We start from the raw sequence: 15,705 nt of genomic DNA on the forward strand, positions 1-15,705 counted from the left end.
CACCTTCCCTCCTGTAAAAGGAGAGAGGTGAACCGCACAGCTCTCAGGATTCCTGCCAGCCCTGACCTCCCAGGACTCACTTTCAGAGTCCCCCCTTTCACCCGTAGGCACAGGTGGCCCCCTGACACCTACTGGGGTCCTCTTGTGGAAAGAGATTGAATTAAGGCCTTCCTGGGGGGCCATTGACATCTCAGTGTGTGTGTAAATCACGCCTCCTGGAGATGTGCAGTGTTGTGGCAATTGTGGTGTTACTGCTTTTCTGCCTCAAGCTCCTTGTACAGTGTGTGTGTGTGTGTGTGTGTGTGTGTGTGTGTCACAGGGCAGGGGAGAGCGGTTACAAGACTGAATTGTGCCACTGGTCAGACTGGGGAGCAGAGAGCTAGCTTTGAGCAGCTAAAGTTGCTGGGGTCGGAAGGCAAGACAAGCAGAGTCTCCGGAGCCAGGAGTGCTTTGCTGCGGTAGAGCTTGGTCTGCCTTTGGGGCCCTGACTCGCTCTCCCCTCTTGCTGGGAGACTGCTCGATGGGTGAGGGGAGGGAGGACCAAGGAGAAAAGCCGCTTCCTGCGCAGTGAAAGGAGGGGGACTGGGACCTGGGTGACACTCACCCTGCTGTGGACAAGCTTTGCCTCGTGCCTCTATGGTTACCTGAGGGCCCAGGGATTCTGGGGGACCTCCGCAAGCATTCTCTCCCTGGCGGGGTGTTCCAGAGGAGCTGAGGGCTACAGAGAAGAAGCCTTTGTCCTGAGATTCTGGTGCATTGCGCTCAGAGGAGTCTGCGCTGCCCACTGCTCCCTCCCCGTCAGCGCTGCACCACCTCACCTCGGTAACTACCGGTAAGGCCCCGGGAGGGAGGTCTGCAGCCAGGGGCTGCCTGGCCCCCTCCTGGGCACAACAGGGGGGCCTACTGTTTAGTTACTGATCAGCCCCCACTGCTGTGACCTGTCCCCTGTCTTGTCCCTTTGGTTCCCCAGGTCAGTGAGGGGCTGGATAGGTTAGAGCCATTGGAAGCATGGAAAATAGAGTCCTAGTTGCTCGGTCCTATCTCCCCGAATCCCCGTGCAATAGGTCTAGGATCAGGAATCTGTATATATATATATTTGAAAACAAAAAAACAGGGACACCTGGGTGGCTCTGTGGTCGAGCATATGCCTTTGGCTCAGGGAGTGATCCTAGGGTCCTGGGATCGAGTTCTGCATCAGGTTCCCTGCAGGGAGCCTGCTTCTCTCTCTGCCTGTGTCTCTGCCTCTCTCTCTGTGTCTCTCATGAATAAATAAATAAAATCTTAACAAAACAAGACAAAAAACCCCAGAAAACTATCTCTGCCAAAATGCTACTAGGGAATTATTATTAACTGTCTTGAGTGTGGCAATACCATTGGGCATATAGAAGAAAGTGCCTTTATTTCTAGGAGATGCAGACAGAAGGATTCCAAGGTGACATGTCATGATGTTTGCAACTGTTTACAAATCGTTCAGGGAAATCAGTGTGTGTGTGTGTGTGTGTGTGTGTGTGTGTGTGTGTGTGAGAGAGAGAGAGAGAGAGAGAGAGAAGTATGTACATAAAACAAATATAATGAAATGTTAACAATTGTTGAATTGAGGTGGTCAGTATATCGGTTCACTGTACTATTATTTCACTTTCTAAAAACTTTAGATATTTTCACAGTTGAAAGGTAGAGGGATAAGCTCCCCAGGGTCCCTGGATGTCCCTCTAGGTTAGGACCCTGGCCGACTTCGCCGACCCCCCTGGGAGCAGCATATGTCTGACAGTCCCACAGCACAAATCTGAGCAGACAGTGAATAAGCACTTGTCAACCCGGGCATTCCCCCCTCCTTCTCTTGATTTTTGGGATTCTTAGCAAATCATCTCTGATTCACGCATGAGTCTTGTCCCTCTCTCCTGCCAAAAAACCCCTCTCTAGCCACCCCCGTCTTGGCAAAGGGCCTTGATGGAGGGCCAATGCTCTGATGACCGGCACCAGCACCGAGATCCTCCTGTGTGCTCAGAGCCCTTGCTCAAGCAGGGAGAGCCCGGGGGTGGGGGCTGCCCTTGGGGCCAGGCCTGGCTCCCCTCAGTCTATGATGAGGGTGTGGGGAGCTGTCATTGCCCGAGGTCATGGCCTCCTGGCCAGGGCGGAGGGAGCTAAACTTAGCCCGAGTTGGCTAAAGGGAAAGCCTGCTTGAATGGGCGGCCTACTAACTGCCCCTCACTTCCTGGGGCCCAATTAGCCCAGACTAATTAGCTGGCCAGCTGGGGTCCTGAGGCCACAGAGGAGCTGGTGGCCTGGAGCTGGTGGCCTGGAGCCGGTGGCAGCCTGCATCAGAGCCTGCAGCCTCCCGGAGGAGAGACAGGACTGAACAGGACAGTCAGCTCCAGACAGGCTGTCTCTGCTCCTCCAGCCGTGTAATCGTTGTCAAGGGGCAGAAGCAGACACTCCGGAGGCTGGTAGGAGTTTGGGCTACGGCGTGACTTTATTTTTCCAACATGGCACTTAAATATAGAGCAGAGAGGATGGTGGTGGGGAGCTGACTCCGGCATGCGTGGGGAGCTGACTCCGGCATACGTGCCTGTCAGCTTTCTAGGCCCCAAAAGCCCCTTTTCCTCCGTCTACAGCAGACATGGGGGGTTGGTTGGCCTATTTGCTGCCCGAGGAAATGAAGACCCTGGAGGATGCGACCCAGGAAATTCTAGGGCCACTGAATGTCTGGAGGTACCCCAGAACCCCTCTTTCCTGCCACCAGGGTGAGAAGCCACGAGTTGTCTCTGATCTAGAGGTAGGGAAAGGGAGTCACCGGGGGTGGGCCAGGATGGGCCTTTCTGCCTAAGGAAAGGGCTGGTATTCCCTGTGGGCCCAGGGTTATGAAACCAAGCTACCTTCCCCTACTCACCTCCCCAGTCCCTGCAGTCTCAGTCCTAGTTTGTCAGCTGCTGCTGGCCCAGAACAACTCCTTCCAGGCTCCCAGCCTCCACGCCCCCGCCCAGCACGCAGCCCGGCCGCCCCATCTCTCAGCCCCAGGACTCACGATCCCAGCACTTCCATGAAGATGAAGGTTTTCCGGATGTTGGTCGTCTGTTTCTTCCAGGAGCTGCAGTCATCTTCTTCCTTTCGACCCATCGCCTCCAGAGTTGAAGCTTTGGGGGATACTTTGAGGAAGGGGACAAAGGGTCTGATCAGCTAATGTCTCAGACAGTAAGAACAAATTGCAAAAAGAATCAAAAACACATCTTTCATATAGTAGCTAGAATGAAGGATTGGGAAGCAAAACCTGGATAATGGGCAAAAATAAGTCTATTCTCTCCACTTGCTCTTTAAAATTACTACAACAAGGGCACCTGGTGGCTCAGTCAGTTAAGGGTCTGCCTTTGGATCAGGTCATGATCTTGGGGTCCTGGGATCGAGCCCCGTGTCCAGCTCCCTGCTCAGCGGAGAACCTGCTCCCTGCCTCCACCCACCTCTTGTGTGCTGTCTTAAAAAAAAAAAAAAAAAAAAAAAAAAAACTAAATTACTATAAAAAAAACTAAAAAAAAAAAACAACTAAATTACTAAAACAAATGTGTTGCATGTTTATGGGATGCCCATTGTACTTGCTACACGCTCAAGGAGTTGAGAGTCTAGTAGTGCAAAGTCCACTTTGTACATATGTTTATAGGGGCAGTAACACACCCACGTATGGATTAGTACACAACTATGCACCTTGGGGGGGAATCTAAGCTGAATGAGGCATTTCCTGCGTTTCCAGGTGATGGTCAAGGTTTTGATTCAAACCGCAGAGTCAGCTCGACTTCCCTTCTGGTACCTTATGTTGTCTGGGTCGACCCACCTCCCCAGTCCTGTTTCCTCTTGCCTCTCTCCTACCTGTTCCGGGCCTAATGCTTGTTCCTTGTTAGATGAACAAGCATTGTTTGCTCCCAAACTCCCACAACATTAATACGGTGCTGGGGAAATAGTTATTCATTAAAATCTGAATTGAGTCTTGTCCCGACTTTCTATCGGGGTTCCGGAGTCACCATATCCATTCACCAGAGTCGGCACCTATGACGCACCAGGTGCTGGCTACGTACAGGTGATGGTTCTGTCTTCCTGGGACCGGCAGGCCCACAGGAGGCATGCCAGGAACAAGTGAAGTACCATGTACGCGGTGACCTAGTGTAGGAAAACCGGGACCAGAGCCTGAAGGGACGGATGGGACAGTGTGGCTGGAGCAGATGAACCCTGCATGACACGGGGCGGTGAGTGGGCAGGGGAAGGCAGGCAGGGGGCAGACCATATAAGGCCTTATAGGCTCTCCTGAAGGTACTGGATTTTCTTCTAAGCAAGAGGGCAAGATATGGAAAGATTTTTTGCAGAGGAATTACACCACTGATGCGTTAGAGCTCACTCCAGCTGCTTTGTGGACAATGGGGTCGGGGGAGTAAGAGCTGATATATGGAAAATGGGTGGGACACAAGTCCAGGAGGGAAATGACGGTGGCTTGGATTGTGGCAGTAGTGAGGGAGAGAAGGGGTGGGCTCGGGATACGTTCTGGGGTTCCTATTATGTAGGATACCAGGGGATGTGCCCACAGGGCGGTGAGAGGAGTCTAGGCTGGCTAGACTGTCTCTGGTAGGAGTTTCAGGGTGACAGCGCCCTTGGTGAGGCATGAATACTTGAGAGAAACATGTGCGTGGGGGGTGGCTGGGTGGGTTGGGGGGAATCTCTCTGCCCTAGCTGCCTCTTTTTCCCTATTCTCTTTGGACCTAACTAAGAAGTAGGAAAATATGCCCAATGGCTGCATCTCTTGGGCAATGCACCTCCTTCCCCCATTTAAAAAAATTCCTGTGGGGGCACCTGGGTGGCTCAGTAGTTGAGCATCTGCCTTTGGCTCAGGGCTTGATCCCGGGGTCCTAGGATCGAGTCCTGCATCGGGCTCCCCGTGGGGAGACTGCTTCTCCCTCTGCCTATGTCTCTGCCTCTCTCTCTGTGTCTCTCATGAATAAATAAATAATATAGTCTTAAAAAACAAGTTCCTATAGGATCCATGGGGTCTTCTCAGAACAAAGAGAAATTTTGTGCCTCCACAATTTGGCATCAGGTAAAGAGTAGAGATTTGGAGGTCAACCTGAGTTCAAATTCTACCACTGTTGGTTATTTTATTCGAACGGCCTTAGGCAAGTTACTGACCTCTGAGTCTGTTAGCTCATCTGTAAAATGGGGATAGAGCCATCTATGGTCATGGTGCAGGTTACATGAAATAGTGGACGTAGAGACTTAGCACATTTGTCTCACAGATACTAAACCGTTGTGACAGAGACAATATTCAGGGGTACTAAGCTGATGTGTTTTCACTCCTGGTAATCCCCATCGGGAGGGCTCATGTCACAAAATAGGGTCTGTAGCATAGAGGGAAACCTGTAAGCTCCTATGAATAAGAGGAACATGACACAAGCGAGGGCCCCATGGGAGGGGAACAGGTGTGCTTGACAATTTTGGTCCCAGTGGATCCTGGTGAGGATACGGGGGAGGTGAGTGTAGTTGCCCGAAGCACGCATCTTTGCTTTCACACACTTACGGAGTAGAACACCCATCCAGGAATGGGGGACCGCGGTGACACGGATGGGTGGGCTTCCCACCCGGTGGGAAGCTCTACGCGCGGGAGGTACTTGACCACAACCACACTCAACAAGGTGGGAAGTAATCATGGGGCAGGCCTAGGGGGAGATGGGGTGGCATGACCCTTAGGGACCCCAGAAGTTCCCCAGGGCCTGCGGGGGGCTGCAGCCAGCTTGCTTCAGGTCACGACAGCCGAACCGTAGGGGTGTCCCCAGCTCTGTGGTTAGAGGTCTCAGGTTGTGGGCTTGAAATTGGCCACAGTGGGAGCACTGACACCATGGACGCGGGCAAACGCTACATGAACCAGGGCTTCTCCCCAAGTCATCCCCCTATCTTGGAGAACCAGTCCTTTAACATTTATCATGGCCCTGGTGAAGGGACATAGAGCTGCTAGAGGGCCTGTTCCCTGGGGTCCGGAAGAAGAGACAGCTTTAATCGGGGCTTCTCAGGTGGAAGCAAATGGCTGGGAGCTGGGCCTTTCGCGGAGGGTGTCAGCATGACGCCCCCAGGTGGGACCAGTCACACCTCAGAGGTCACCAGTCGTCCTCTGGTGAGATCCCAGATCCCTGGGATCTGAGGTCCCCGATGAGTCTGAGGCCCCCTTCTCCTATCTACAACCAAGTCAGGTAAGCACCTTATCACATAAAATGTCCCGGACGTAGAGCAAGAGGAGGAGAAGCCGTCTCAAGGCTGTGTGCTTTCCCGGGAGAAACTGAGGCAGCGCAACGAGACTCTGCTGAACCCGAGACGCTGTGATGAACAAGTTCACATTTAAAGTTGCCCATTTCCCTTTTGGGTTCGCGAGAAAGACTTTAGAGGAAATAAAGATGCTACATTTCCTTTGCTCACTTCAGGATTGCGTGTAAACCTGCAGCCTGGCTGTACGCGAACTGGTGGCCGATATTATGAAAAACGCATGCGAGTTAATACTACGAATCCCTTAGCATTTAGCACATTCCCGCGTAGATCTGGTTTGTGCTTGTATCCTCAGGTCCGTCTGTGGATTTGCTCATCCTGGGAGGGTGGCAGCCCAGAGGGACGCAGCAGTTCAGGGCCCGCTAGCCAGAGGAGGACTCGCCAGCCATGCGGTGGCCTGGTCCTTGATTTGGAGGGCACAGTGACAAGGCAGAGACAAAAGAACTCCGACTGGCAGGCTGCTTTGGGGAAGATGAGATATTAGAATCCGGGCTATCTTTATCCGGATGCCGCTCTGCAGAGTCTCAGCCCCAAATCTGGCAGCTTCCACTTATCAGAGAGGTTGGCATCTGGGCGTGGATCGAGTGCTTCTTAGCGTGGACACTGCAGCTGGGAGTCTCGACGGACGTATGGGGGTGTCGGGGTGGACAGTCAGAGGAGCTGAACCGACAGGGTCGGTCTGTGCGTGTGTGTCTGTCTCTCTCCCCTTCACAGACCCCCCAGGCCTGCAGATGCTGCTTATCCAGGTAAAGACCCAATCAAGCATCTTCTTCTTTTTTTTTTTTTCTTTAAAGATTTTATTTATTTACCATGAGAGACACAGAGGGAGATGCAGAGACATCGGCAGGGGGGGAAGCAGGCTCCCTGCGGGGATCACGACCTGAGCCAGAGGCAGATGCTGGACCACTGGGCCACCCAGGCGCCCTCCAATCCAGACTCTTCTTTCCAGCTCTGGGGCCAGCAGCTGGGTGTGCGTCGCTCCCCCTGCTGGAGCCCGGCGGAACCCGGGCCTGCTCTCCGGGAGGCACGACCACCTCATTAGCAGATCTGTACTCCCTGTTCCTTCTCTCCCATCTCTCTTAAATAGCTTAAAAACATAGTATTCTTAGCTAAGCCGGCTATAAGAACACATCTTTCCCGCCCACCCCTCCTCCCATACACTCAAGCCTAACAATTTAGCTCTATCTTCAGAGCAATGTGGAAAACTCGGGGCGGGGAGGGGTACGCCCCAGACCCCAAAAACCCTGGGTCATTCCCGCCACCACCACCCCCCAACCGCAGGGAGGTCCCCAGGCCCCCGCCCAGCTCCACGGAGGTCTAACCAGGGGCTCTCAGAGGGGCGCCCACATTCTCCCTGCTTCTTTCCCTCGAAGTCCTCGCCCTGCTCCCCGACTCCTGCTGCTATCTAGGTTCTCTAGAAGGAAAAGAAAACGCATCCTGAGAAGCCTGAAGCCCCAGGATGGCTGTCACTTGTTCCCAAAGTATGCCCACCTCTCCCTCTCTCCGGCCACAGCCTCCACTGGGCTTCAGGGCTCGGGAAGAGCCACTGCTGAGGTACAACTGAGGTCACCCTGTAGCTCAGGAGACGCCGAGGGTGTTGGCATCTGTGACCCTCACTCCTCAACAGGGCAGGACCCTCACGGATGTTCCGCAGAAATGACTCCCGGCCGAGGCAGTGGCCTTGCTCATGGGGACCACCTTTGACTTGTTGGAGACAACACTCCTTCATTCCCCCCAGGGCTACAGCAGACGTGGCTGTGACACGAGGCCCTTAAAAAATGCTTCCAATCGGGGCATCGGGGTGGCTCAGCAGCTGAGCATCTGCCTTCAGCTCAGGGAATGATCCCGGGGCCCTGGGTTCGAGTCCCGCATCGGGCTCCTCATAGGGAGCCTGCTTCTCCCTCTGCCTGTGTCTCTGCCTCTCTCTGTGTGTCTCTCATGAACAAATAAATAAAATCTTTAAAGAAAAGAGTGCTTCCCATCAAGTTGGAAAGACCAAGCGTAGGTGTGTAAATAAACAACTAAAACCACACGCCTGCAGGAGGGGAGCTGGCAAATGAACGTGCTCAAGCCATTCAGAGGTCGGTTGTAGATTGATTGCGGATGCGTGGGTCCCCCACTCCCGGGCCACCCCCCCACTGCGGGTGCTGCAGGCGCCCTGTGTTACTCAGCTGGAATCCCTAGTGCCTAGTACCGAGCCCACATAGGCCAAGAGCCCCGTCCACACTGGTCCAATGATCCAGTGGGGAGGAGGGCCCAGGAGAGAGCATTGGGGCCATCAGGGAATCCGACTTAACTTCGGTATAGGGTGGGAGGACAATTGTCTACTGGCTAGAGAGGGACCCGCAGCAAGAAGACCCATGCCCTGGGAAGGGAAGGCCACGGGGCCTCCTGTCTAAGGGTGTCACGGCGAGGCTCTGTTTAGAGCCCTGCAGTGGGCAGGGCAGAGTGGCCACGGAAGGCCACCATCACCTCTCAGGGCCTGGGTCTGGCTCTTGTTCAGCAGCACGTGGGACACTATCCGGCATCGGTCCCTCCACCCACCCAAAGCCACTCTGTCACATGAGCCAGCTCCTTGCTTCTGTACGACCTATGACAGTCTGAGGTCACGTCTTCCCGAGAAAGTAACTCCACGTGGACCGAACCTGGCCCATCTCCTTGTCTCCCTTAGGCCTCGTGCAGCGCCTCGCCCCGGGCAGGGCTCCGTCCGAGTTTTCGGGGTGGTCTTCCTGCTGTGTCGGGACACAGTTCCACAGCTGGGGAGGACACCGCAGAGGGCAAAGTTCTCCCTAAAGGGCAGGCCATGCAGCCCCGGGGTGGACTCTGCCTCTGAGCACCACCCTTTCTGTGCTTCTGGGGACAGGCCGTGTGATCCGTGGTGACATCCAGCCTGGCTATTTATGAGGTGCTGCTGAGAGATGCTTGGGCTATGAGCCCGGGAGGCAGGTGCCCTTCTCACGCTTCTTCCATGGAAGACCGACCCCTGTCCTTCTCTCCTTCCCAAGCTCCATTTGGTCACAGGAACAGCACCGGCACCAGAAGAACTCTAAGGCCGACGAGGCTTATCTTCAGGGGCCTCCTCATTGCCATCACCATGTCCCAAAGATGCGCGGTCGTCTCATGACCTCACACTGCCCTGGACCCTCTCCCTGGCCCCTCACTCCTGCCCACCCTGCTCCACAAAGCCTCCTTATCAAAAACTTCCTATGGGGAGTCCTAGCTGCTCTGAGGGGCTTATTAAACGAATCACTTGGACTAACAGCTTAAAAGCCACCCCTCCTGATAAACCATCCCAGAGCCTTGGGCACACCATGTTTTAATCCAGGCATTTGGTTCAATTCAACTCAATTCAATTCAATTCACTGTGTGTTTCCCCAGCCCAAGCAGGGCTCCTAAATTGGCTAGGACCAACCCAGAGGAGATAGAAGGAAGGAGAGAATCTTGGAGTAGCATCCCAGTACCCTTGGACCCACAGATAATGGCTCTCAACTCTACCCAGGGGAAGAGCCACTGGGCCTTAGCTATGCTCCCCCACTTGGGGCTTCTGGGCAAGCAAGGGCGCATCACTTGGGGCATGGTAAGCTCACCTCAGAGCCTTCCTGAGGTACTGCATGTGGCTCTCTTATTGACCTCAGTGGAATCAGCCCACCCTAAGACTGCTTTGCAGTCTGCTTCCAGGGTTTTCCATTTCTTGGGAGCATGACTCAGAAAAGCTGGTGGGTTCTGGGAGGGAGGTTATCGGATGGGTCATCTTTCATAAGAATGTGCTCTCTGCCTCCGGGCTGGGGCTCACGGAGTCATGGCAACATATAAATGGCTTGGTGAGGGGCTAAAGGCTAACTAACGCTCGGATGTTTTCTTGTCCTGATCCCCAGTTTCCTGGACTCTGACCCATATTGGACTTTGTGTCATCCTTTGGATTGAGAGGGACATTAGAAAGGGCTAAAAAAAAAAAAAGAAAAGAAAAAGAAAGAAAGAAAGAAAGAAAGAAAGAAAGAAAGAAAGAAAGAGCGGGCTCAAGTTCTGGTTCCAGTTTCGATTTGGTACCGAGGAGCTGTGCAGCTCCAGGCAGAACACCGTACTTCTCTGGGTTTCCACCTTTGTCCTTAGAGAGAAGAGGAGACTGGAATAGATCAAGGTTCCTTGAAGTTTGATTTTTAGCATATTAGTCCCAGGAGGCTTTCTGTGTGCAAAGTGGATTTGCTGCTCCTATTAGAGATTCATGATCCACATTAGCTTGTTGAAGGCTCTGATGACTCTTAAAGATGCTTGGTTAATGCCCTCTAACCTGGCATCCCCGCCCCCCCAATTTACTGGACGGTGAAACCTTCCTTGTGTCGCACCTGCTAGCACCCAGGGTGTCCAGGGCTGCCCAGAGCCTACTTGGGAAAACAGGGAGACTGGCCTCCTCTGATAACTTTGTGATTCTGCATTTGCTTGAGCAACAGAGGAAGTTTCCAGCAGCCTCAGGTCATAGCCATGCTCTCGCCAGCCGCGGTGTCAGAGGCACACAGCTGGGCCTGTGCGAGCTGTCACAATCCATTCCCCATTCGAGGGCCGAGGGCCGCAGCTCAAGCCCAGGCCCTGGACCTTAAAGCCTCCCGGAGACTTCTGGGTGGACGAAGCTGCAAGGAACATGGGCTCCATCCCCGGCTCCCCCACGCAGCCCGGCTCCAGGGCCAGGGCTGCGTGGCACTTTCGGTTCACAGAATCACCGAGGAAGGACGTTTTTCAATCGCCTCCTGCAGTTTATTTCAGGCTCAAACACACATTTAGGTCTAAGCCAATCCCTCCGGCTGCAGGGACAGGTCAGAACTCACATGTTGCTTAAGATTTACTGTGTGCCTCTTACAAAACATCCTCCAAGGCTTCATTTGGTGGCGGGAGGGCCAAGACCTAGGAGTCCCTGGAGAGGGCAAGGGTGTGCCACTGATTCCTCTTGTGCTCCTAACCCCGTGGAGCCTCAGTTTCCTCCTCTGCTGAATGGGAATAATGATCCCTGCTCTGTGTCTCCACCTTCCTGGGGCATCTGGGGCGCAGAATCACCCTGCAACCTCTGTCACACTATGCAGGGGGTCCCCGTTACAGGCACGCGAATTAAATAAACACCAGGCGCTGGGGAGAAAGAAGGGGAAACGAGACACTAACTAGATAGAGGTGAGCGCGCGACAGGAGCCGCCAATCAACCCGGGGTCCCCCCAGCGGCTCTGCTCCCAAGTGCGCTTCACAGCGGGGACACCTCAGCTCACTGTGACTCTAAAGTGTTTAAAAATACCTAATGTTTCATACATCCCGGCCCTGAAATGCAAACCAACTGCTTCACCCGGTGCTGAACCAAGAGCAGAGGGAGCTCGGCCGCCGCCCTGGGCAGCACCGCGAGCCAAGGGTCTCTCCTCGGGCGTCACGCTGGTCCCCGGGGCCACCTCTCCAAGGAGTTTTCAAGGGTAATAGTGACGGTGCCTCTGCCACGCGCCGCCCTTAAGCCGGACTCCGCAGGAGGTGCCGCCTTGGCGCAGGTGCTGGGCGCCCCCCTCCGAGCCGCCCCCCCCCCGCCCCGCCCCGCCCCGCCCCGCCCCGCCGAGCCCCGGCCCCTCCCTGGCGGTGGCCGCGGGGACGCGCCTGCGGTTGTAGCGACGCGCGCGGCCGCTCCGTCTCATTCATGTTGCGGCTCATTCACCCGGCGGCCCGGGCAGCTCAGTGCAGCCCCGAGCAGCTCGGTCGGGCCGCGGGCAGCTCGGTGCAGCCCCGGGCAGCTCGGTGGGGCCGCGGGCAGCTCGGTGCAGCCACGGGCAGCTCGGTGGGGCCGCGGGCAGCTCGGTGCAGCCCTGGGCAGCTCAGTCGGGCCGCGGGCAGCTCCGTGCGGCCCCGGGCAGCTCGGTCGGGCCGCGGGCAGCTCGATGCAGCCACGGGCAGCTCGGTCGGGCCGCGGGCAGCTCGGTGCAGCCACGGGCAGCTCAGTCGGGCCGCAGGCAGCTCGGTGCAGCCCTGGGCAGCTCAGTCGGGCCGCGGGCAGCTCCGTGCGGCCCCGGGCAGCTCGGTCGGGCCGCGGGCAGCTCGATGCAGCCACGGGCAGCTCGGTCGGGCCGCAGGGAGCTCGGTGCAGCCCTGGACAGCTTGGTGGGGCCGCGGGCAGCTCGGTTGGGCCGCGGGCAGCTCGGTGCAGCCCTGGGCAGCTCAGTCGGGCCGTGGGCAGCTGGGTGCAGCCACGGACAGCTGGGACAGCTCGGTCGGGCCGCGGGCAGCTCGGTGCAGCCACGGGCAGCTCGGTCGGGCCGCAGGGAGCTCGGTGCAGCCCTGGGCAGCTCGGTCGGACCGCGGGCAGCTCGGTGCGGCCACGGGGAGCTCGGTGCAGCCCTGGGCAGCTCGGGAGCGCGGGAGAGGGAGCAAAGGTGCCGCTGCCCGCTGCCTGTAGTGCTCCCAGGAAGTGCTCCCAGGCCGTGAGGAGTACGGACACCCCCGGGGCACTCCATCTGCATCACCTCCCCTCCCTGGCACCTCGCTGCTGCCTTTAGAGGAGGTGTTGTGATGCCCATTTCACAGCTGAGTACTGCTGGGTAGAAATGTTACAGAAAATGCCCCAAATCCGAGGGTCAATGGCAGAGCTGGACTGGGAACCCCAGTGTATCAGAGCCTCCACAAAACCTGTTGCCTCTCTCCTGGAAGTGATCACCTGGTTTCACGTACCTCGCCTCATCCTTGGGACACGTTCCTGCAACCCCAGCACCTGACCAAGCCCCCCCTGGAATAGCTGACTCTGAGGCTCTGAGAAGGGCTCTGAGGCCAGGCCATCCTCTGCCTCTCCGGGCTCCAGCTCAAACCTCCTGTCACTCGGACTTCTTTCCCAAAGTTTTGTGCATTCTCAAGAGTGCTCTTAACACACACCTGCCTGCCAGCCACTGCCCCCAACACATGATAGCTATCTGCAGTATCACGGAAAGGTCACTGATGATGTCAGAAGTTCTGGATTCAAATGATGCTGTCGTTAACTGGATACCACCAATATCCAGCTTTGCAACCCTAGGCAAGCCTCTTTGAGTCTCAGTGGTCTTGTCCATAGGGAGGGAGAAATACTATTTGCCCCACCGGCTTGGTGGGCTCGTGCTAAAGGCACGTGTGTTTCCCACATCAGGTATTACTAAGCACTTTGTGTTATGGCCTATTGGATCTCATCTTTGGCCCTGGTTAAGCCTGGGTCACAAGGACCGCCAGGGGCCGGGGTGCTTCTGGCCTCTGCTCTGGGAAAGATCATCTCCTTCCCCAACAGGAACCTGCTTGACTCTTTGACCCCTCGCAGAGATTTTCCTCCTGACCAGTTAATTGATCCGGTCCCAGAGCCAGCAGCTGGCCAGCCAGGCACAACCGCCAGACCCGGGCCAGCCCTGGCAGCCGCCTCCGGGAGCCTCGGGGTTAATGCTTGTGCGTCAAAGTTACGTGGGGAGAAGGGGCCACAGCGCGGGTGGGGGTGGAGAATCCAGACCTTCCGTTAACATCTCACCTGCCCGCCCAGCTGGGGAAGTTTAAAGACAGAAGGGAGATGGACCTGCCCCTGGAGAAGGTGAGGGAGCCGCCTTGTGACCGACACCCTGAGTTCTGCATCCTAACACAGCCCAGGTGGCCGTGGAGCTGGAGCCTGTCCCTGGACCCTGCCTGAAGGGACTGAGGCTGGTCCGCTCCCTGGGGGTTTGCAGAGCCACAGGCTGTTTACAAACTACCTTTTTGCCCACTGGCTCTCTTAACAGTCACAACAACCCAGACAGGTAGGCAGAAGGGCATGGGCCCTTGACCGATGGGGTCAGAGAGGTTAAGAGATGCAGGATGGGCAAGGAGGCAGGGGTGCAAGCCCGCTGGAGGTCCCCACCTCTGCAGATGGGCAGCCCCTCCCGGGTGGCCCTGAGAATTGCCCCTCAGATGCAGCCTGCAGGCAGGCGGTGCAAGAGGGACATACATGGATATTTTGCTCCCCTTGCGCGGCTCAGAAGTGCAAACGGTTCCCACTCACACCAACCCTGAAGTGATGGCAGATGGCTCCGCAAGGAGGTGCCACCTGGGCCCCCATTCAGACTTATTTTCCAAAGCAGCTACAACTTACCCTTGATACCACAAGAGTCAGGCAAGACTGGAAATGGGGCTAAAAGGAATAGAATACCCAAGTTGCTTGCAAAAGTGGCTCTTCGAACACATCTCTACGTGCCACCTGCCTCCCCCTAAGCAAGGGAACCTCCCAAAGCCAAGAAAAGAATCAGACTCATCTTACCCGGAGTCAGAAGGAATGGTGCTCCTACTCCAGCTCCTACAGGTCTGGGAGGATTAGCTGCTCCAGTGCTTTAACAATAAACCGAATTAAAGGGGAGGAATGCAGGGGTTTTCTTTCCCAGGACCGTAACCAGGCAGTCTTAAAGGGGAGGAAAAGTAGCTATGGTGGCTTGCATCTCCTGCCTTTCCTCTGCTCTGCTCTTCCCCCCTCCGAGCAGCATTAAGTCTGATCCAGAAAAATGCTTTTGCAAAGGGCCCTTTCGTGCCGTGTGTGTGTGTGTGTGTGTGTGTGTGTGTGTGGTGTGTGTAATTGTGTTTGCATTGATGTGTGTAATGGAAGGAGAGGGGGGAAGAATAAAAAGCAAAAATAAAACCTCAAATTACAATCTTCCATTGGCCTGAATGGGGTGCTAGCAGAAAATCCGAGAAGCTTTCTAGGACTGCCTGCCTCAGTTTCTCTTTTAACTACTCCGTTGCTGGAGTGTATTGTTTAAAAACACCTTTCTGAGCAATAGGATATCTACATTGGTTGAAATGTGGGGGACGAAGACCCTTGTGTGTCCAGTTGTCGTCTTTTATAGAATGGGAAGAGAAGCAGGGGGGACCCTCTGCTGGGTGGTTCCATCATGTCTCTGATGTATCTCCTCTCCCCTGTTTCTAGAAGCATAGCATCCTGATCCCAAAACCTACCATCCTGACTCTGCTCCCTGGCACTCACCTCTCCATCCTGATCCCAAAACCTACCATCCTGACTCCGTTCCCTGGCACTCACCTCTCCATCCTGCCCTTGACCATCTCAGCCTCCTTTTGACTAATCCTTCAGCATAGGTTCCTTGAACTTCTGTCTTCTGCCCTCTTGCTTTCTCCTTGTCTACTCTTAATCTCAATATCCACTCACAGGGTCTGTTACCATCACGTACCATTTACCATCACGTAAATGTCCCAAATCAACACCCCCCACTCCCACTCAGTGTTGTCGACCCTACCTTAACCTCCAAAAGTCCACTTCCACCCACAAATAATCCTGAATATATAATAGCCTCCCTCAAACCACTCTCCCCGTTTCCCCAGAGAGGCTGCAGAGCTACCACTTTCCCAGACACTCAAATTGGAGAGCCAGGCACTTTGTTCGGCTGTGTTGGTTCTTTCGTTGCCTTCCAAATCCAA

The 15,705-nt window shown here is 55.4% G+C and overlaps 1 protein-coding gene across 1 annotated transcript in view; it reads right to left on the bottom strand.

The window, feature by feature from the left end:
- The window catches only part of CAMK1G (calcium/calmodulin dependent protein kinase IG), a 30,319-nt gene extending 15,569 nt beyond the window's left edge, over positions 1–14,750 (bottom strand). Inside the window, exons 1-2 of the mRNA XM_077902233.1 lie at positions 14,540–14,750; positions 3,023–3,143 (exon numbers count right to left, since the gene is read on the bottom strand). Of these exons, the coding sequence (XP_077758359.1) occupies positions 3,023–3,114 (92 nt within the window). The 5' untranslated portion in view covers positions 3,115–3,143; positions 14,540–14,750. The remainder of the gene's footprint in view (positions 1–3,022; positions 3,144–14,539) is intronic.
- Positions 14,751–15,705: the final 955 nt, after the last annotated feature.

This window comes from Canis aureus, chromosome 6, assembly GCF_053574225.1.
Source record: "Canis aureus isolate CA01 chromosome 6, VMU_Caureus_v.1.0, whole genome shotgun sequence".
Classification (NCBI taxonomy): domain Eukaryota; kingdom Metazoa; phylum Chordata; class Mammalia; order Carnivora; family Canidae; genus Canis; species Canis aureus.